Source organism: Centrocercus urophasianus, unplaced genomic scaffold (genome assembly GCF_019232065.1).
Source record: "Centrocercus urophasianus isolate 14NV4802_14NV808 unplaced genomic scaffold, USGS_Curo_1.0 seq_12, whole genome shotgun sequence".
NCBI lineage: Eukaryota > Metazoa > Chordata > Aves > Galliformes > Phasianidae > Centrocercus > Centrocercus urophasianus.
The window spans coordinates 55,650,818-55,674,710 of NW_024884364.1; the positions used below are offsets into that span (position 1 = coordinate 55,650,818).

Sequence of the window (23,893 nt, forward strand, 5' to 3'; positions counted from 1 at the left end):
CCTAAACCATTCTGTGATTCTTAATTCATCTATCAGTGTCTCCTGTTCAAGCTCTTTAGTTCATCTCAGAACCTGTTTTTTGCTTTTCTTTGACATGCTGGCACGAGTCTTCAAGAAGAAAGGATTCCAGAGCTTACAGGCTCGACTGATTCCACCTTATTCACAACCTCAATTTGTTTTTTTTTTAAACTTCCAAAAATGAAATATTTTCAAAGACCACAATTTGCAAAGATTAGTTTTGCAAATAGCAGTTCAAATGCAGCTCAGGATTATCTGGAGAGTATTCAAAGGAGTCTTCAATTAGAAACGTGGAAGAAAGAGCTCTACTTAGTAGCTGTATTCAGAAGAAAATAGAGAAAGACGTGACTGCTCAGAGATCAGTCATAAAATTATTTGAAAATCATACTGCTTTTTGTTTGGCATTTCACTTACAGGAGATTATTTTGTGCAGTTTTAACAATTGAATATGTGTGTTTGTTTGTTTGTTTTTTTTAAAAAAAAACAGCTATTTTCCATTCAAAATGGGGAAAGGCATATTTTTGAGTGTTTCCAATACAAAATTCACCTTCTTAATTGTTTACCAAAAAAAGTCTTACGCTTCAAAAAAACTCCTTAGAAAGATTAAGTTTGACTTAGTTTTACTGAAATCAAGGATCTGATTCTGCTTCCACAATCCACATGCTGTTATAAAACATACAAAAATTCAGGTATGACCTGAATTCACAAACCAAATACAACAATTTTAAATTGTACATATGTATCCATGCTGTAAATATTTTGCTTAGCTGTATATCACCTCCTGTTCCAATATATCTTGTGTATTCGTAATTATTTAAACAAATGCTGTTCAGTTCTTTCTTTGAGCACTGTTTTAAAAAGTAGCTTTTATCATTACTTAAAATGAGCTGCGATGTGTTCATCGGACTAACAGCATTCATAAGAATTAATTTAGAGAAACTTGATACAAAACGGATTTCCCTTAAAGGGAATAGCAACTACATTTTTATAATACAGGATTCATCATGGATTTTGCACCTTCAGAATTCTTTACATCTATCAAAATTGGATTTTAATTACTGAATTCCAATGCTTTTTGAAAGGTCTTTAGAGTAGACTTGTAAAACATGGAAATGCACAAACCTACGTTTGTAGGTTTTGTGCACCTGCACATTATCCCAAATGACTTTATGGACCTAAAATACAGTACCCCAGTGAATTAATATGAATGAGAAGTGACTGTGACCTTCAAGAAATTGCGGAGCACCCGATGGCTGCACACTGCCATCAACTGGTATCTGTGAAAGAAAAATACATAGCTCTAAAACTTAGAGAGTACAGTCTGCATGAAATAGTATTGAGTTTTTTGTTCTTCCTTGTAGATGAATGAATATTACACTAAACATTTAGTTCACTTCGGCCATCTACGAGGAGCACTAGACAATGCAATTATGAAACGTATGGAAGTGAGTAAAAAAGAAAAAAAAAATCCTTTTAAAAGCAGTACCAGGGTTTATTTTTGCTTTGAAACAACATAAAAGCTTTACCTCATCAAATACTTTCGAAAGTACATGCTTGTCCAGAACTGGGATGTATTTAGTGCCATGAGGGACAGCTGTAGGAGCTAAGGCATCCATGATGGTGAGCCGCCTAGCAACGAGGCCGTGAGTCTTTAACCAACAGGCTGAAGAGATATCTAGAGAACTAGAAACAAGAGACTACATGACAAAGGTAGAAGTGCACCTGAGAAGTTTGAATTCTCTGGAGAAAAATATAAAATACAAATTTAGTGACGTGGCTACATATGCAAGCACATACCTTTTAGATGTCCTTCTCACAGTTTTCTGCATTTCCGTATCTGAAACAAAACATTTGCATTGCATTATTTTACAGTATTTGAGCACATGAAAGCATACATCCACATGCTAACTGAGGAATAATCTAATTTACCTGTTCGAGCCTACTTGTAGTGTCATAAGGAATACACAGTAACATCTATTTCAGTTGCTAAATTAATCAATGAAAATAATGTTTCCTCTGTTCCTCAGTACTTGATCAGTAGTAACAGCGTTACTATATGCCTCACGTATTTTAATTAATTAATGAGAAATCCTATAAAGTAGATGGTGAATAATTTAATTTTCAAAGAGGATTTGGAATTTTGTGTTTATTTATTTCCTGTAACTCAAAAGAAAGCCTGATGTTACAGTCTATTCTGCAGTTCAAGATGTAATACGAAGTACTATCACCAAAGAAACGAGCAGGAAAAGATAATTTAATATATACTGCTATGAAAATCTGTACGTGTATCTGAAGTACTAAAAAAAAGGCTGAAAATGAAACAGTGAAATGTAAAAAGTCAAACATCTTTAAATATTATAGGTGAGGTTTTAGAACAGCTTACAAGATCAATCATAAAGTTCAGAGCTCCATGAATCACGAAGAGGAATGAAGACTATCTGAATATATACACAAGCCTGCATATTTAAGGGATTGGAAGTACTTTTCTATATAATCACCATTCCCAGAGACATGCTTTTTGCCCAAATGTATTAACACAAGATCAAACTCCTTCTATATTGGTACCAAACTGTCACTACTGGTTGTTCTAGCCCCATATATAGTACTAAATGAAGAATTACTGTATCACAACAATATATTAATGTGCCATGACAAGAGACTCTCAAGAACTATTTACCCCATTGATAAGAAGTCACTGTGATCTCCTTTCAGCAATCTAACACGCAGTGCCATTACAGCTGACACATACTGTGGACATAACTAAGCTACTGTAAACCTGCTTTGGCATTAATACGAGTATGGCTGCAATTGTAAGGATCTTGTTACAATATCCTCTTGTGTGTCCAGCTCTGGTTCTTCTGTTGAGCTTTGGTTCTTCTCACTGTGGGTATACACAGTGTTTTCTCGAAAGAGGCACTATTCATTCCAAACATATCAGGAGAAATGTTATCAGCTGCCCTACCCAGAGCTTCCTGTTGTGAAAACCTGCCCTTCAAAACAGTTGTGCACTTCACACTCTTTCTGACAGAAAAGCTCTTTTTTTCAGGAGATCCTTTTCCCTCTGGGCTTTCTTCCCTTGATTTCTCTCCGTGGCTCAGGATTCGCAGCAGACTTGTCTTTGTTTGCTCTGCAGGTGTTGAAAGGGAAAGAAAGGAACAGCAAGCTTGTTTGTCAAATACACGCTGGGGATTTTTGAGTTCCTTGTTGGTATCCAGTCCCAATTTTTAAAGAACTACACAAGACCTCAAGCACAATATTGCTTCAGTGCTAGTTTGTACTTTCCCAAGGGTGAATTTCCTTCACATCAACCAGGAAAACCTAATTCAGAATGGCTTACAAAAATTACATCAAAGAAAAAGTGTTACAAGTGCAATAAGCAAAAACATTACTGCAAGTAATGTTGTTCACCAGTGAAACATCAACCAGCTTCTTATTCTCACCAATGATGTGTTTACTTGGTATGAAAAGAATTAAGGGTTTAATACATTAAAGAACTGCTTACGGTGATTTCAAAATGTTCCGTCAACATTGTTTAATCTTTCATTGCAGAGAATACGATGAAACATTAATAAACAGACATTTGTCTGAGTTAAGTGAGTAAGCACTTAAAAGGAACTTAAGAGGGAGGTCAGACTGCGATAGGACAAGGGGGACTGGCTTAATCTAAAAGAAGGGAGATTTTGATTAGGTATTAGGAGGAAATTCTTCACCCAGAGAGCGGTGAGGTGCTGGCACAGCTGCCCAGAGAAGCTGTGGTGCCCCATCCCTGGAGGTGCTCAAGGCCAGGTTGGATGGGGCCCTGGGCAGCCTGAGCTGGTGGGGGGCAGCCCTGCCCATGGCAGGGGTTGGGGCTGGGCAGGCTGTGAGGTCCCTTCCAACCCAAACCATTCTGTGATTCTATGATTCTATGAGTGAAAAGCAGAAATTATGAAAAGTTAGCTAGAATTTCAGAAAGATGGCTATTTAAAGGCTTTATCTGTTTCTCCAGCAAGGCATGGTTTCTTCTATTATAAACAACTTTTGTCAAATTAGTGAATTAATTCTACAAAAACTACAGTTCGTTTTAGTCATACCTGCAAATAACACTTTCTTCCTTTGGACAGAACTCTCACCATTGGCTTGCCAGACATATCCAGTACGCTGACGTGGGCCCAGCACTGGCTTTTGCAAAGCACAGCACAGCCTGCTGCAAAGGTTAGTACTCAACTCTTCCACATGTTCAGTCACTGAAGACAAAGTATGTGTTGGCTTCTGATTACTGACAAAAAGAAGAAACAAGCAGTAAATCATTCCAAGCATATGATACCACTGGTTTAAAAAACACTAAGTTGAAGACTTCAAAAAGTATAAACACACATTTCAAATGTTTTCAAGAGCACAAAATATTTTCTCTGTTATCCTAGTTTGTATTTCAAAGGGGAGCTCAAAGCAGGTTAAAATATTGTTAGTTTTTTGAACTATTTAGAAGTTGTTCTTGAGTCTCTTTAAAAGATCTTTGTTAGCTTTACCCTCACACACAATTTTAATAAGGTCACAGTGTTCTGCAGTAGCCACTTTGAATTCTGGGGGAAAGAGCAGACTTACTGTCAGCAGTGACAGTAACTGACATGTATAAATATGTCAGTAAATGTATGTGCATATAAATACACACATACATCCCAGCAGTAGTAAAAAGTAAAGAATGGAAATTCTAAAACATCTACATTTTCATACTGAGAGCCTACCTTACCTTCTATACATATTAAATTATTACATAGGACACTCCACTTTGGATTTACTTTACTTATCTCTTAATAACATCATTTTAGCACACTGCTTTTAACAGATTCCTGTCTTAAAAATCTGATTACATACTTTTTGTCTTTGTACTGTTACTGCACAGATGAATGAGGTACCAGGTAATCTCTTCCCTCCTTTTTATTAATGCTGCTCGCCTACAGAGATTATAATTAACTTTATGTTTGAATCCAAGTCTGTCTTTGCTCCCCAGATGGAAATCATCATAGTCAGCCACGCTGAAAACTTTGCCACAGTGGCCTAGGAGTCTGACTCCAATACGCTGTAGAAGAACCTCTTTGAAATGTCATTCTTGGCACCATAAGACGTTCAACAAGGTCTTTGACTGATGCTGAACAGCAAACAATTTTCAGTGAGAAGACCTTCTTTATCTCTTGATAAAAAGCAGAGATAACATACAGAAATGCAACATAAGATCAAAAATACAACAAAGTAAGCTGAATTTTACCCATCATGATTGCCAACAAAACTCTCCTTTAAACAAATACATTTGTACATAATTTCTGTTTCAGTTAGTGCATTCCACTGAGTGACATTCTAGTCATAAAGCACCAAGTCAACCCATGGACAATAATTTTTACCACTTGCCTAGGCTGAAGGGAACATCTTTACCAGAAACAATAAAATATTTTCATCTATTTGTATCAATTATTCCATTCCACTATATCAGTTATTCCATATTCTCTTCAAGTTGGATTCAATGATCTTGAAGAATCCCTTCCAACTCAGAATGATCTATGATCCTATAATTTGAAACTACCTACTATTTTATTACCATTTCAGGAATCACAGTATTAATACATTTTTCCAAATTTTTCTTTTCCATTAGTGTAACTGTTCCTTAAAAAAAAAACACAATCTTTTTCTTTAAAGAGGACAGTATCAGAGGTTACTTAAGACAATGGCAAAGGAGAAACTTAGCATAGAGTTCCTATCTCCTGTTAGCGTCATGGCAGTATGAAGACATACTTATTCTCTGTCTTATTTTCTTCTTTACAAAGGTCCATCATCAGACATTCAGCATGAAAAGTCTTTATTTTCTCTAGGTCTTTTTCTCCCTGTTGAATCTCTTGTTTTAACAGGCGTATATCTTCACACTGTCAAAGAGAAAATCGAATGTTTTATTACAAATACTTCCAAACAGGTTTCATTACTGAACTGAACTGAAACTATGTGAGTTTTGATAATAATAATTTTGAGTAATCATGAAATTACAGAATCACAGAATGGCCTGTGTTGAAAAGGACCACAGTGATCATCTAGTTTCAACCCCCCTGCTATGCGCAGGGTTGCCAACCACCAGACCAGGCTGCCCAGAGCCACATCCAGCCTGGCCTTGAATGCCTCCAGGGATGGGGCATCCACAGCCTCCTTGAGCAACCTGTTCCAGTGTGTCACCACCCTCTGAGTGAAAAACTTCCTCCTAATGTCTAACCTGAACCTCCCCTGTCTCAGTTTAAAACCATTCCCCATTTTCCTATCACTCTCCACCCTCGTAAACAGCCATTCCCCTCCTGTTTATTCCTTCAAGTACTGGAAGGCCACAATAAGGTCTCCCCAGAGCCTTCTCTTCTCCAAGCTAAACAATCCCAGTTTTCTCAACCTTTCCTCACAGGAGAGGTGCTCCAGCCCTCTAATCATCTTAGAGGCCCTCCTCTGTACCCGTTCCAAGAGCTCCATGCCTTTCTCGTGCTGAGGGCCTCAGGCCTGGATGCAGTACTTCCAACTCCATTCAGCAGTTTTTTGGGTAGCCTTCCCATTTCCCAAACCAAAGTTTGTTTTGTTCACTTCCTGTTAGCATAAAGTCTGTAGCAGAACAAGAACAAGAAAAGTGTGTAATAACTGATGTCACTCTTTAGATCACAGTCATATCACATCCTCTCCTGAAAAGTGCAAATGAAGAACTTCTTGAAGAAAATATCGTAAGTGAGCTGACAGGGAATCATTTGGACTGCAGGAGGTAACAGGAAGGAAATTCCAAAGACGATGCCTGTACAACTCCCACTGGGCCAAAAGGCCTGACACAGACGGCACAGTCTCTAGCTTTCATCTTTCCAGCACACGGTATAACACAGTCCACAACAGCAGCATCACCAGAATTGGCTAGCGCAGTCTCTGCTGTCTTCCAAGACCTGGAATATTTTCACATCTTCCTTCTTTTAATTACTGTCTGCAAAGTTCTGATTTGCCTACTAGTCTCTTGTTTTCATGGTTCCACTTCCGTAATTTCTAAAATTTGGAGCTAATCAAGGGAGTTTTAAATTTAGATATAAAAAGAATATGCTTTAAATGGGTGTATCGTCTTGTCCATTCAGAAATTTTCTAGTGGGAATTGTTAGATTTAATTCATTAGTTACACTTGATAGGCCACTGCTATTCTAGGAATTTTATTCATTATAAGTTTCTCCCAAGTGGCTATTTTGGTAGAGCAAACGCTCAGCAAAACTGAACTCTACAATCTCTCATTTCCTTGGATGACAGAAAACATGGTTTCATTTTAAACAGAAACTTATTTCTGGACAGTGCTTAATTTGGCCTGTGTGTTTGGGGTTTTTTTTGGCTTTGTTGTCCTGGTGTATTGCTGTGGAATTGTGATATGTATCCTGTGGTTTCTTCAACAGCATGAAGAGGCCTACAGCCCGCCCTGATAATGTTCAATCTCATCTGATCTCAGAAGGTAAGCTGGGTCAGGGCTGGTTGGTTGGCATCAGGTACTTGGGGTACCTGATGGTACCTGAGGTACTCCTGAGAATAGCAGGTGCTGTATGTTTATTATTTTAGGAGGGCCAATAAGATGATCAAAGGGCTGGGGCACCTTTCCTATGAGGAAAAGTTGAGGGAACTGGGATTGTTTAGCTTGGAGAAGAGAAGGCTCTGGGGAGAACTCATTGCAGCCTTCCAGTACTTGAAGGGAACATATAAACAGGAGGGGGAATGGCTGTTTACAAGGGCAGATAGTGATAGAACAAAGGGGAATTGTTTTAAACAGAGACAGGGGAGATTTAGGTTAGACATTAGGAGGAAGTTTTTCACTCAGAGGGTGGTGACTCACTGGAACAGGTTGCCCAAGGAGGCTGTGGATGCCCCATCCCTGGAGGCATTGAAGGCCATGCTGGATGTGGCTCTGGGCAGCCTGGTCTGCTGGTTGCGACCCTGCACATAGCAGGGGGTTGAAACCAGATGATCATTGTGGTCCTTTTCAACCCAGACCATTCTGTGATTGTATGAAGAGTCAAGCATTTTAAATACTCACATCACTAGACGTTGCAGCACCTAGATCAGTTGAATAAACATTGTAATAATGAAACCGTCCACCTGTTCTAGTAGAGAGTTCATACAAAAATTTATTAGCTTCTGTATCATCACAGTTGAAGGATACAGTATGAATGGGAATTTTAGGGTGATGCTGGACTTGAGCCAAAATTGTTTGAGAGGGCTGAAAAATAAACAAAAAAGTATGAAACAGATGGCATCTAAAAGTGAATTTAACATAATAAGGAGAATTTGTATAAATTTAATCAGCAATACTGTTGCTTAGACGCTGATAAGTATGGGTGGTTAAAAATATGCATTTACATGGATTGATTGTTTCATAATTTTATGAAATAAGCTAATTTAAATCCGAAATTGAAACACTGACAGTGCATTAGGGCACAGGATACTCTAATTGAACAAAAATTAAATTATAATCAGTACATTTTGTTTCTTAAGTCCAAAAGTAAATTATTAAAGCAAAGGAAAGTAAGCTACTACATTGGTGTTTATTATCACTATATGTATATCACTGGATAAAAGTGTCTGATATTTTGGTTAAGCTGATGTATTTCAATGACAAGTTTATTCAATAGCAGAAAACAGAGATGGAGAAATAAGGAAAGCTTGTGTTCCTCTTCCAGTAAAGATATAAAAACTATGTGAGAAAGTATAAGATCATGTATGGACTATGCTGAAGGATCACCAGATTCTTCAAGAAAGAAATTATTGACTCATTCTCTAACTTCTGATAATATTATGGCTCTTCAAACACTGTCATAAATCTTGATAGATTTGGCTTTTTCATGAGATTTCCAATATATTTGCTTGCTGAACTTTAATAATGAAAGTAATCTTGGTCATTTTGCACTTTCCCTCTAAAAAAACATGTCATAAAATCCACTATTAAATAGATTTTAAAAGTATTAATTAATTATTGTCTTCAGAAAAATATTTAATGCAGAATCTAGGTGTATGTTAAGCCTAATTACTCATTAATAAAATATGAATATATGCTCCTAGCTTGCAGAAGTGCCTAACAATGCAGATTTTTTTCAGTTACAAATCGGTTTTAATGTGTGACAGCCAATAACAATCAACCTGCCTGCAGAAAATATCAAAACTTAAACATGAAGTTAAAAACAACACTCTAAGATATATATTAAAGTATCTCATCTGCTAATTTAAATCAAGTTAATGTTTTGATGTTCAAATCGCTTTGAAGACCTTCCTCCTGGGCCATCTTCCTTTTATCAAGAAAAGCAGAGCAAGAAGAAATGTGATCTTTTAATACTTTTCTATCAAGGTATTATTTCTGCAATATGCTTCAGTAATTAATTTTATATGCCTTGCAGCCCAGTTGTTTATCTAAATAAAGTCAGGATTTTGCTTCATATCTGCCATTTAAACAAAGGTAGCATTTCATTAGTAAAGAATTTTTGAAATAATGCTTTCTGCGTGCTGGGTAGTTTTAATATTTAATTGCAATTATATAATAGAATATATAATAGAACCAACGTTGTTCTTTTTTTTTTATTTTTGATTCCTGGGAGATTTGCCCTACACAGGTTTTAATACAAATCCTAAGTTTAGATGTCAAGATCCAATCTTCATGTTTAGTCAATAACCATATCCTTAAGACAGTTAGGTAGAAAGGTCTACGTTATCATGCATCAAAGACTGGACCTTGGGAGGAAAGCTCTAACCAAAGCCCTTCTCAAACAGCACATATCTCAAAAACAATTTTGAAATATTATGACAACCTCCAAGAGACTCTGCTCTGCAGGTGTGACATTCATCTCACACAGTTTGCTTCAGTTTTCTGACACCAGTGTAGCACCACACCGCTGCATTTTCTGTTTTCCCATTTCAAAATTACCTGGTCAGGTCTCCCATCAGTCAAGAGATAAATAGCTTGAGTGTCAGTATCAGCAAAAGCAATCTGGAGAGCTCTGAGTGTATTTGTGGAACTTCCAACCTAACAACCAAAAAGAAACAGACAAAGAAGCAGTTATAAATTCTACCTCTCTGTTCTTAAATTCATGATGACAGTGTACCGATTCAAGGGGTATTCTGGAACTGAAATTAACAATAACATGGTAAAAATGCTTACTTTATCAAAGTAAGTATCAACATAGTATAATTGGTACCAAATTGGTATTCCGTAATTATGCAAAAATATGAAATGCTGAGTAACAGCAATATGAACTGTAGGAGGAAATGTAATAACTAAAAATACAGAGTAAAGCAATAATGAGATACCTAAAATGTTCATGTTTGAGTAATTTGTCGTTCTCTTATGCAGAGTTCATGATCTCTTTTTTCTTTTTAGAGAAAATGCAACTCTACATTTACAGAAATGCATTTCACAGCTTAAAGGAACCAAAAAACTACAACTCATCTCTTCAGATTTCTACTTTTCAAACACTGAATGTACAAGCATTCCAAATTTAAGGGAAAATTAAGGTTTTGTCAGAGTGGAAAACTGAATCCACCGAATCATAGTCTTATTCTTTTAAAGCAAAATCCCTAAAAGAGAGTTTTGTGCTAACGTAACACTGAGCATCGGTCTTGACAGCAGTGAGGACTGTAGTTGTGTAAGTGAGAAGAGGTCCAGGATCCATGAATTTGATGCGTTATAGAAGATAAAAATAAATCACTAATGTCATGCATGTTAAATTATGTTAAGAAGTAAAATTATTTCTTCAGTCCTATTAATTGTGTTAAAATTACTCCCAGTTCATCCCTCTAGCAAACAGTTTTACTAGAATGGGCAGAGAAGGTAAAGCAGACAAAGTGAAATAGGAGGTACATTCTGGAGGTTACTCAATGTCTACATGAAAACATACGTCCCAGGTGAAATGACAGCTCAGATGCTTTATCATCCTTTTTACTAATCCATAGAAAAATCTTAACAGCACCTACTACATGGAATATTTAGTCTGAACCATTTTCTTTGTGTTAAACATACCTAATATTCCCAATATTTTAGCAAGCATTATAAAATTCAAGACACACAATACCTGTAATTATGTATAAATTGCCCATCCTGGCTAATGATAGATGGCTTGGAACTTATCTGCAGCGTAACTACTACTACTATATCATGGGAAAGAAAGGTGGATGCTGATGATACGAAAGAAAAGACTATGTACATTATGATAGAAGCTGTTAGGTTTCTTAGTAACTACTCTTACAAATACACACTGTGTATATCGGTGTTTTAAAAACGCCGATGTGCTTCAATTGTGTTTATAAACACCATCCAGATTTTAAATATTATTAATTTCAAAGAGATTTTTAAGTTTTTAAATTTAACAGTTAGTCTCTGTTAATAGCTCAGCTTCTTCATTCAGCATGCTGGGACCAAATTGTATAAAACATGATCAAAGGATCTGCTCTGATTAATATTCCAGAGTGATATTCTGTTCATTTAGCTTCCCTGTCAGGACAGCTATCTGATCTTTTTAAAGATTGTACTGCTTTAAACAGACTAAAAGGTCAGCAGCAGATGCCATTCACCCTGAATCATTCCCCTCTTGTATTATTCCCCATGCTTTTCAGGTGTCTACATCTGAACACTTAAAAAGAAATTTATAACCAACAATTCACAGATTTGGCCAGCAGCAGTGAAAAAGGCCATTCCCAAATGGAATATATAAATGGATATATATAAACTCCCAAATGGAGTATATAAAAGATGATATCAAATTACACTAGTTCAAAGTCTTATGAAACCTGCACGATGCAGTGCTGTGGTATTTGGTTTCAACAGAGCCAACTTTTTAAGTCTGAAGATAGGCAGTATAATTAAGTTTAGCAGGTTTAGCTATAAGTATTCAGCAACTCCACAGAGAGACCACACCAATACTTTCTCTTCTCCGTGCATTTGTCTACTCACACTGTCTGAGAATACAAGCTTATTTTTACTTGCTTTGTAGTCTCAGAGTTTCTATGCATCTTCCTCAATTCCCTCATCCTCAGAAACTCCATAATTAAGTCTGAGGAAGGGCTGTATATTGTGTAAACACTAGTGCTGCGTGTTAGGTAACTTAACATTGGATATATTTGTACTTCCACATGACTGATTCGCAGTCCTCCGCTGGAAACATTGCTGTCAACATTTGACACATTATGTGCTCCTGGTGCTGCTGACAGATGCAGTCAGCCTGGTGCCTGACTGGGGCTGAGTACAAGCATTTCAGCTCTGTTTCAGGGAAAATTCCTCAGCTTTTGACCAATGTCAGAAAAAGAGTATTGGGCAAACAGAGAGATGTTTGGTCTAAATTTCCTTGCTCTCGTGTTCCTCTGCAGCTCAAAGTCAGCTGTCTGTCTTTGCACCAAAAGGGACTAGACATGCTCCTGCAGATCACGAGCACAGCTGGCAGTTTCCTGTATCAGCTCTGAGCTGTGAGTCTGTCAGTTCCAGCCCTCATAGAGGCAGCATGCCCACAGCAGGAGTGACAAGTTTAGAACCAGGATCTGAGCACTGTCATCGTTCATGAAGAAATCAAATTGGCTGGTGTTGTAGCTATTAAATGCAGTAGGCTATAAGTGGAATTAATATAATCTTAAAAACAAGCCCACAGTTAAAGGATAATACCTTTATTAGATAATAGCTTGTACTCGGATCTACTGAAGTCTATTTATCATCTGTAAATTCTCAGCTTATTCACATAAAATACCTTGTGAATCCAGAATTACCCCAACCATATGGAAGACACAAATATAACTTTGTACAAACATGCTGCATGGTAATTAGCTTCCATGTTACCTCAAGCCCTTTTATCCAAAGCCAAGCATCTTGCAAATTCTCCTCATTAACTTCAGCAAGTTTCTCTTGCCACGCTACTGCTTGGGAACTAAATTTCACAAAATTAAATCTCTTTTTGTGTCTCAATTGTTCCTGCAAGAGACAAAATCTAAGTTTTACTCAGTGTTGAAAGAAAGAAGACTTGTATCTTGAAATGCTGATCAGCAAGACCTCTTTTAACTCGTATATAGCTGATTATATCATTAAACAAAGTATGGTAATACTTAGTTGTGGCATATAGACACAAAGAGACAGACAGACAATAGATGATTTCTGCCTGCAATTACGAAGATAACTTGAAGTTCTACATTTAAGTCTCCATTTACTCGTATTTATCAACTATTTGAACACCAAATGCCTAGGAGGGAAAGAGAGGGCAAGGAAAATAGGTATGAACATCGGAATAAGGAAAATATTATGACAGCTTAACAAAGTAAAATGAGATCAGAATCAAAACAAGACATCATTTTGAGGAGGAGAACAAGAATCAAATGCAGAGTCTGGCAAGGGGAATGAGGACAGCAAGAGAGAATTAAGAATTTGCTGAAGCTGCTTTTGGACAGAAGTTACAAGGAGTGAAGGTTGTGCAAACTAGTACGAAATTCCTGAGTCTGGGATCTGTGACTCCTTGTAATTACCTTTTCTGTACAGTTGCCTGTGAAACCTTCTGGCACAGCGTCTCATCACTTTCTAGGTTAATCTGAGGACTACATCCTGTTACTCACTCTTGGTTCAAAACTTCTGTGTTACAGTTCTAATTTTCTAGCTCTACTAATGATTGCTATCAGTGTTATACTGAGAGAATTTTTATTTTTAAATTTTAATTCTAAATTTTTATCACGTCAAGAGTCAATCATGTTTTAGCAGTTTCTCTCAACTACTAATGTAAACTCAAAAGACATCACTGTAGATTTCTAAAACATCCCACACTTCAGTACACACTGCTTCTAAGCTATAAGTTCTGAATGACTGCGTAAGATGCAAGCAAGCTCAAAATGTTCTGTGCTCTGTATTTGCAGAGTAGAAAATACATACACAAATCACAGCATGCCAGTGGAGTTGGAAGACACTGCTTAAAAATGAAAATGAAAATTCCAGCAGTTCTTTCATTACATTGTTTTGCTGGGTGTTTTGTTTTGTTTTGTTTTTAATATTATTATTGTTTTTGTTTTTGGAGAGATTTTTAATATTTTCCTCCAGATTTCTTTCAAACATTTGTACAGATGGACAAGAAAAAGAATAAAAAAAAAAACAGAAATTAAAAATATTTTTTTAATACCAATTCCAAAGCAACAAAAATGAAAAAATAGGGTAACAACCACCCAGAAAAGGTCAGCCTACTCTAAAGGGCTCCTCAGTCTTCAGAATCATCACTTCATCAAACCTGTATGAGCTGAAATATTTTCTCCTTCACTAGTGGCAGCTTGTCCTTCATAGACTGGGATGTATCAATAAGAATATAGACATCATCTTCAAACACATTCCCGAAGAGACCTCTGCTTCCTTGTTGAAGCCACTTAATCCTGAGCAAGGAAAAAAGACAACAAAACATGGTATGTAAGATACTGGGAGAACTGTGTATTATCACTGCTGTGCTTTCTATTCCTGTTCCCTATGCACTGTTACCTTTTCATGAGGAATATATTGACTCTGAGGCACCAATAACCTGCTGCTATGTAATAATGCAAGACAAATTTGTTTTCTAATTTCAGTAGGAATTTGGAGACAAACAGAACACACAACAGACAAAAAAAACAACTTCATATGGACAATTATCCAGTAGGTTGAGCTAGCAAATCCCATGAGAAAGTATTTATAACTATTGCCCCTTTAACTTCTCCAGCTTGAACTCAAGAAATCATTTAAGCATATGCTAATACACCTCCCTTTTCAGAAAACCACTTGAGAACCTATTCTGCAAGGAACTCGACCACTTTGAAGAGTCTTAATGTAACACAGATGCCTCAATGCCTTGTTGACCTGAGGCCTTAAACACAGACTTCATTTTAAATTTTAAACAGGATTTAAGCACGCCTGCCAGTTAAATGCGTGCAAGCATGCAGTTGTATACAAGAGCACTTCCTCAGTAATGGCTGCAACAGGTCCAAATCTAATTTCCCCTGAGAGTCATAAGCTACTTGACTACTCTGAAACACAGGCATTTTAGCAGATGGAATGTAATGGCCCTGGGAAAAATACTGCTCATCTCCCACAGAGATTTAAAAAAATGGTATCACAGAAAACTTAAAGGAACCTATTACATTCATTACTGACAGGTATAATACCATTTGTCATTTCCCCAAAGTGTTTGATGTAGTCTACCAAGATGTTTGAACAATAACACAAACCATGCTAAACAACAAACCCATAATCTTGGCTTGGATTTCAAAAATGTAAGCACACCAAAGTGCTTAACCTCAGATTTTCTGTTCACAGTATGTTAACATTATCCCAAATATAGCAAGTTGAAGAAAAATTCAAATGGGCAACAAAACCCTGTTTGATCCTGCTAAATATATTCATGCTATTATATTTTGGCAGAGAAGTGGCAGTAAAACAAAAGTTCACATCCTGTTTTAATCAGTAAGTCATCTCGTTGTCCTGATATTCTAAACACGGTTGCAATGTTTAGTGATACTTTTGGATCTCCAGCATCCATTTTGAACATTTTGATCTCTTCTTTATGTAGATATAAAAAGCTAGGAGTTATGTAACATATAATGGAGATACCCACGTTGAAATTAGACAAACTTCCTTGCCAGATAATACAGAAATGGGTCACAGTTCAATTGAACTTCACCTGGGGCATCTTCAGGACAGATCAATCAGACCTGCTAATTGCTTTCTTATTATTTCTATTTATTTATTTATTTATTTATCTAGTAGCTTTCCTACACAGCCTCAGAGTGTATCTTGTACAGCAATCTGTGGAGCTAGCTTGGGCACCAAATTCCTGAGTAGAGTTGTTACTTAATAACTAGCTCATGTTCTAGGCTGTTCAAACTTGTCTTCAACATGAAGTTGCAAAAGAGGCATTATTAGTACAGGCACAGGCCAATCTGTGCTACTTGGTGCCAGAGGTATCACAGGGGATTCCTAGGCATGCAGAATGAATGATTCTGGAAGTTCTCTGCCTTGTTCATACCATAAGTTCCATTGCTTTTTCAACTTCCAGTAGCATTTCTACAGTGCACTGACTGACTTTGGTCTTTGTGTCACAGAAAGAGAATAAAAGACACAGCTTATCAATTTTCTTACATGGCTACTAAGAAATCTTACACACAAGTGAATTTTGTGGCTTAATATTGCTACTGGCAGTTTACCAGCTACATCAGTTTATTATGACAGTGAATGTCAAAATTTTAACACCAGTGTAAAATAACACAAAATGTTTATGTGACAGAACACAAACCTTCCTTCCACTTGTCTGAGGGCAGTCCTCATTTTCTCTTCATACTGCTTATACTTTTCTGTAGTAACATATACGTGAACTACAGATCCATCTTTCCAGAAGGTATGTACAAACTTGTCACAGTATTTAGCATGAATTACCTTCCTCTTTGTCTCCTAAAGCCAAGAAAAACAGGTTTCATGTTCCAAAGCACATTTTTTTTGCTGGGTCCTGCAATATTTAGTAAACAGACTTCAAAGGTGCATGCTGATTACAAATCAACAAGTGCAGAAATGGACGCAGTAGTGTGGTCACAGAATGTACTTCTAGCACAAGTCAATAGAAACTAGTTTTACTCCAGTAGCTTGCGAGAACAGGAGCTTACTGAACAGTGTGGTGATAAAGCTCAAGAAAAACAAATAGAAAAAGAAAAGAATTCTAATTCATTTAAATATCCACAAGCTCTGGAGCAGCTGGTACTAATGCTTTTTTTTAAGGAAATATGAAGATGATGAACAAACTTTACCCAAGGCATTGCTCAAGCCAGCTCTTGTTCTTCCTTGCAGCCTGTTTGTGGACCAGGAAAAATCATTTTCAAATGGACCTTTGAAACAATTTATGACCATCTTTGTCTCATTCCACTAATAAACTGACTTTAGCAAGAAAAATAAAACAAACAAAAAAAACTCATAACAAGAGATCATACATTTTATCATAAATTCAGACATTCCAAGTTTTAAAACAAAAAATTAACAGTTCACAGGTTGTGAGGGAAAAATCAATGCTACTCACAGCATCAGTTTGTGAAGATTCATCCTCTGGTTTAGTTTTGATGTCAACAATTCCATCTGCATGGCGAAATGTACAATCAGCAAGTGCATCATACACTGTGAGCTTCTGAGCTTTCAAGCCGTACTTCTGCAACCACTCCTCAGAAGTCAAAAATGTGTCAAATTTATGCTCTTCTAATGGGTGATCAGCTTCAGTTCCTAACAAAGAAAATTCAAGAAAAAACTGTCACGTATAGTAAGTAGGGTACATTTGAGATATGCTATTTTCAATAGGAGATGATACTGCAGTCAAAACTGTCAAACTCATGGCTTATATCTCCTAAATTCTTTGTTAGGCACCTGAACAGGTGCAATTTTGTACATGACCATCAACACATAGTTTTGAAATCAACAAAAATGATGACGCCACTGATTTAGCAGACTAGGTAATCATTTCTGATTTTCACAGCAAAACTGATTTGAAGAACTTTGAAAAATAATTTAAATCAATTCTGAGTAAAATACAGGATTAAATAATAATAAAAGCCCAGATATTCCTCACTCTTAAAATACAGAATTATAAACTGCATAAGAAGATATAAATGTCCCTAAGAATGCCTAGCATATTATCAGCTGTAATTATCAGTTTCCATTTTTTTCCCCAAAAACTGACTGTGCACTAGAATTTTCTGTGTCACTGGTTTGCCCAAGGATGATTGTTAGATTAATGGAGGAGAAAAACAAAGAGAATAGTTAACTAGAAGAATTTGGATGTTTGTCAAAAGATGAAGGAAAATACATTTTGTCACATAGACAATTTTCCATACTTGGTCTGCTCAGAAGTTCTCACATCTTCAAGATTCGGAGCAGATATTTTGACTTGGTCAGTCACCTATAGCAGAACGGTGCCCCTCTGCCATCCATATCATCTAAATTTTGTCAAGTTTAAAACTGATATGATCAGCAGAGACCTGTTAAGGTTTGGCAGCTGAATTCCCTGAAGATTACACATTGCTCTGAACTTGTTCCATTTGCACTGACTGCTCTGGAGTTAGTGGATATTTCTGACTCATCTTTACTACCTACTTTGTTGTTTATAGTATTTGGTTTTTGTCTTTCTTATCAAGCAATTCTTTGCAATAAATCCCTTTCTAACTGGCACAGAACAATCAGGAGACAGAGAGCATAGAATATAAATAGCTACAGAATCAACACATAGAAGGAATATTCATATGAAGGTTGACTTAACTGTCGAATGACAAAAACACCATAAAAGATTCAGCATAAAATATCAAACTTCAAGGAGAATCATTCAAGAAGATGAAATAATGGAAGATACAATTGAAAATACAGTTAAGAACATAGACCAACATTGCCATTGTCCTTTTTCAGCGAAGGTCATTTAAAGGCAAATTACACGGTCTCTGGATGTTACCTTGTGTTTCTCTATAATACTGCCTTTTCATAGTCTGAGTATTCTAAGCAATCTATCACTTGTGTATCGCCTTAATATTTTCTCTGGTTTATATTCTAGTTTACTCTATTATTTATTACTGATATTGAATTAAGTTGGATATTTTTTGTTTGACCTGTCATGACTGTTCTCATGCTTACATTTTTCGTGTTGTAGAAATTTTCTAAGGATCACCTTAAGTTTGGGAATTGCACATCTCTGTACACAGGTAATAAGATCATAGAACCATGGAATCATAGAAGGGCTTAGGTTGGAGAGAACTTTAAAGATCCCCTAGCCTACCATGGGCAGAGCTGCCACACACCAGCTCAGGCTGCCCAGGGCCCCATCTTGAATGCATCCAGAGATGGGGCACCTACAGTGTTTCTGGGCAACACATGCCAGCACCTCACCACCCTCTGAGTAAAAAATTTTCTCCTAACATCGAACCTAAATCTTCCCTCTTTTAGTTTAAAGCCATTCCCCCTGTCCTGTCATGGTCAAAGAGTGTGAAAAATCAGTATCTCCCCTGAATATAAGCTTCTTCTAAGCACTGTAAGGCTGCAATGAGGTTTACCCAGAGCCTTCTCTTCTCCAAGCTAAACAGGCCCAACTCCCTCAACCTGTCTTCACAGGAGAGGTGCTCCATCCCTTTGGTTATCTTTGTGGCCCTCCTCTGGAACTAATTCAGCAACTCCACACCCCTTCTGTATTGAGGGCCCCAGGTTTGGACACAGTACTCCAGAGTACAAGGGCAGAGTAGAGGGGGAAGAGCACCTCCCTCTCCCAGCTGTTTTGATGCAGCCCAGGATACTGTTGGCCTTCTGGTCTGCTGACTCACGCGCAGCTTCTCATCTGCAAGGATCCCCAAGTCCTTCTCAATAGTGCTGCTCTCAACAAGTACTTGCCCTCATCAGTAATCACATCCAGGATTGCTTTGACCCAAGTGCAACACCTTGAATTTAGTCTTATTAAACCTCATTAAATTCTTGTGTGCCTACTTCTCTGGCACATTCACGTTCCTCTGGATGGCAACCCTGCTTCTATTGTATTAACTGTACCACTCATCTTAGTTCCATCAGCAAAATTGCTGAGAGTGAACTCAATCACACTGTTCACATTGTTGAAAAAGATGTTGAAGAACACCAACCCCAAGACTGGCTTCCACCTAGACACAGAGCTGTTGACCATCACCCTCTGGCTATGACCATTCAACCAATTCCTTATCCATCTATTAGTCCAGTCTTCAAAACAGTGTCTTTCCAGTGCAGAGAAAGGCCTTATACAAATCCAGGTAGATTATATTAGATGCCCTTCTTTTGTCCACTGACACCATCACTCCATCATAGAAGGCCACCAGATTGGTCAGGCGTGATCTGCCCTTGGTGAAACCATGCTGGCTGTCTCAGATCACCTCTTCTTCTTTCATGTGCTTTGACATCTCTTCCAGGAGGATCCACTGCATAATCTTCCTGGCACAGAGGTGAGGCTCACCAGCCTGTAGTTCTCAGGGTCTTCCTTTCTCCCTTTCTCGAACACGCGAGTGGTATTTTCCTTTTTCCAGTCACTGGGAAAGACACCTGACAGACACAACTTTTCAAATGTGATGGAGAAGAGCTTGGCAATCACCTCAGCCAGCCCCTTCAGAATCCTGGGACACAAGTCATCTGGCCCCATTGACTTGTACATATTTAGCCTCATGAGGTAATTTTGGACTTTCTCCACTCATAGACTCGGAGGGATTTTGCTCCCCCATCCATCACGAAGAAGTTCACAGACACCGGAGGTGTGAGAAGCCTGACTGGACATGAAGACAGAGAACTCATCAAACAATTCAGCCTTCTCCACGTCTGAGGAGGCCAGCTCTCCCTTTTTCATTTCAGAGTGGGAAGACGATAAAGGACTCTGCATCACTAGCTTGATAAAATACACCTAAACCAAATTATTCATGAGTGGATGTTATAGTAGGGTGAATTTATTTTTTTTTTATACATTAATTTCAGTGATCTAGGCAGTATCAGCATTTACTTTATTTAGATGCAGCTAGTGACAACCATATAGAGATCCTGAGCCTGTAGACAAACAGACATAAACAGATATTCATTTAAACAAAATACTACAGAGATCAGACAGCACCAATGCAGGTGCAAGGGCAGAGCCTGTTCATGTGGAAACATTTGCTTTCTCATTGCTTGTCATTCTTAACACAGCAAGGCCAGCAAGTGTCACAAATGCATTCACACCATTTTAAGAAGAACACAGACATTTTCCTTCTTTCACATGCTTCATATAAAAAGTCATATCTCAGTTCAGGCAACTAGTGCATTAGGAGGATATTCAGCAGAAAAGTTGTCTCTCTTTCTCTTTTTCCTCTCCTGCAGAACACTGAAATCTATAATAAACTGTTCTGCAGCTGAACATTTAAAAAAGGGATCAAGATAACAAAAACAGGAAGAAATGCAGACAAGCAGAGATTGCAGTTATTTAGATCAATGGGCAACAGTCATATTGAACAATGCTGAAGAACTGCCAAAACAAATTACACTTATTTCATTTCTTCTAATTATGTTTATGAAGTGATTATGCATGAAGGTATATACTATAAGAACATTAAAGGTGTATAGTCAAATACACGAAAGTAAACACTGAAATTAGGGCTGCCTTTATAGCTTTATTGTGGTCCTTCTGTTCATACACATTATGATAGAAGAGTTTAACTTCATAAGGAAAGCCTTGCAGAAGATGATATTATCAGTACAAAGAAGTGTACTGTGCCTTCACAGAAGAATTTATGCAGAGTAAGTCCTGCAGAGTTCTGATGCTGTCAGATGTTCAAACCCAGTTCAGGCAGAGAAAGCTCCCAGATTCTAATCTTCACCATCACAACCTCAGCACACCAAGAGCTCAGGAGACCGATTATCCAGTTGCACAAATTGTTCCTCAATAGTAGTCCAGAGAAAGGTGCCTGACCCCAGCCTCCACCCAGTCCAAGTAAAAGCAATTACACTGCACAAACAATATTGGAGCTACACAGAATCACTGATGACATGTGATAATTCAGCCTGAGCTTTATATCAACTTACTAAAAAATACCACCAGACATCAAGTAAATATTCTAAAGCCAGGGGCTAATGCAGAAGATGGTAATCGCTGATGGCCTCAACTCTGATCCAGACAAACCAGTCACTCAGTTACAATTCAACACTGAAGCTTTCTAGCCTTTCAGTATTATAAAATTGCCAGGGAATCATTGAATCATAGAATCACCAAGGCTGGAAAAAACCTCCAAGATTAGTCCAACTGTCCACTTATCAGCAATATTTCACCACTAAACCATGTCCCTTAGTCGTTTCTTGAACATTTCAGGGATGGTGATTCAGCCACCTCCTTGGGCAGTCTGTTACAGTGCCTGACCAGTTCAGAGAATAAATGTTTCTTAACATCCAATCTGAACCTCCCCTGGCACAACTTGAGGGTATTCCCTCTAGTCTTATCGCAGTGTTACCGTTCTGCTCCAGAGCATACTCAGAGCATCTCCATTTATCAGGGCTGAGTAGTTTCTCCCTTTCAGGGATCTGAAAACTAGCTATGCTTGGTCCCCACTAAGTTTCAGTCAAAACAGAACATATCCAAGGCCAAACATAATGGTGGAAACTATTAGTTTAACAAACAGATGTGAATTTTCTTCTATGTTGCTCAGTGCAACAGTTGTCAGAGCACTCATTCAGAATCAGCTTCAGTCCTCTGACTTTGACTAAGAGAAGTCAAAATTACACTCCTTTCAGCAGTATAAACTAGCTATCAAGCTGGAGGCTACCCACAAAAGATCATGGTGGGGTTCTTCCCCAGCACAGTTAAGAACAAAAATCAAAGACCAGATCAGGCAGAGAGAGAAAGCGCACACACAAAAAAAGGAGCTTCAGTATCTCGAAATCTAGATAATTTCTGAAGTTAGTCATTGATGAATTTAAAATGACATGTTTTAGCTTTACCAGTTAAAATTTAGCAATTTTTAAGCAGTAGTAAACAGGAGTTAACAATGCAGGGTTTTAAGCAACTCTTTGTTTGGTTGCTAAGTATAAGCACAACCTACATACAGTTACTTCAGAGAAAATTGTCATGTAACCAAACATGTAACCAAAACTATTCATAAATAAAAGAATAAATAAAATAATAAATAAATAAATAAAAAGAATAAATAAAAGATCATGAATACAATGGTAACTGTTAAAAAAAAAAAAAAAAAACAATACATGATACCACCTGCAGAATCAGGCTGATGAAATTCAGATAAAATTTTCTGAACTTGTCTCAGCGTACTCCTAGCTTCCTCCAACTCTTTCCAGATCAAAAAGACATCTTCACGAACACCAGCAACTGCAAAAGGAATAATAGATAAAACTTGACATTTTGTACCAATTTCTCCTTTTTATACATCCTATATTATCATGAAGTCATCTAGGTATTACTGCATCACCTTGTTCACAGGGTTCCACTGAAGTGAGAAGTGCTGTTCTTAGATGGAATTCAAAAATGGGCTCAAAGCTATCAGAACATAAGAGGTGTTTAGCCTGCTAGAATGAACCTACAGTGTTGGCCTCAGACTGTTCCCACAATGGGAGGAAATCCTTTTTAATGTTCTCAAATAATAAGAAGAAAATTCCACACAGAAATTCACATTTTTCTCTGAACTTCATTGCAAAATCGAGCTCCAAACATTAGATCTAACTTTGAAAATTTAAAGAGAAGACATTTGCAATACCTTCAATCTCCTACAGTATATAAAAACCTTTAAAATTTAATCTCTTTTTTCCATAAGGGTATGTAATATAATTTTGGTAAGATACTTTGATTTTCATCTTAACAAATCTCAACAGAGAGCCATAATTAAATGCTAAAAAAAAAAACAAAAAACAAACAATACAAAGCAGGAGTTGACACGAGATTTTCTTAATCCCAGTAGATTTGTTTCCCTTGATTAAAAGATTAAAGCATGAATTTACTTAGTAGAGTACAATTATTGAAACTGAGTCACCATGTACACCCAAGTAACATATACTAAAAATGTGTTGAGTGTAAACACATTGAGTTGAAATTGCAATCTAGGACTATATAGAAAAAACTGTGCAGTGCATTACAGTAAAAAATATATAAAAGGAACTGAATCATGAGCTGTCCTAACCACAAATGCAGACCAAAAGCTATTGCAAAGCATAGCCTATTACTGAATGCACATGAAGATGCTGAACAAGGCAAACTTTATCTTAGCATCTAGTGGTTCAGTTAATATTCTCTGGTAGTTCCCTCTATAGAAGATAAGACATGCAAACTCGTGCGTTAAAGTAGGCTACCAGTAGGCAAACAAACCTGATCATTTTGTTCTTTGATAAACTTCCCTG

General features: G+C 37.3%; 1 protein-coding gene across 1 annotated transcript in view; it reads right to left on the bottom strand.

Moving 5' to 3' along the window:
* Nucleotides 1–23,893, bottom strand: part of VWA3B (von Willebrand factor A domain containing 3B) — a 68,567-nt gene that overhangs the window by 23,373 nt on the left and 21,301 nt on the right. The window contains exons 9-20 of the mRNA XM_042811042.1: nt 22,758–22,871; nt 17,064–17,260; nt 16,293–16,447; nt 14,265–14,403; nt 12,842–12,973; nt 9,947–10,045; nt 8,069–8,251; nt 5,785–5,912; nt 4,092–4,276; nt 2,981–3,145; nt 1,816–1,855; nt 1,545–1,701 (exon numbers count right to left, since the gene is read on the bottom strand). Coding sequence (XP_042666976.1) covers nt 1,545–1,701; nt 1,816–1,855; nt 2,981–3,145; nt 4,092–4,276; nt 5,785–5,912; nt 8,069–8,251; nt 9,947–10,045; nt 12,842–12,973; nt 14,265–14,403; nt 16,293–16,447; nt 17,064–17,260; nt 22,758–22,871 — 1,694 coding nt within the window. The remainder of the gene's footprint in view (nt 1–1,544; nt 1,702–1,815; nt 1,856–2,980; nt 3,146–4,091; nt 4,277–5,784; nt 5,913–8,068; nt 8,252–9,946; nt 10,046–12,841; nt 12,974–14,264; nt 14,404–16,292; nt 16,448–17,063; nt 17,261–22,757; nt 22,872–23,893) is intronic.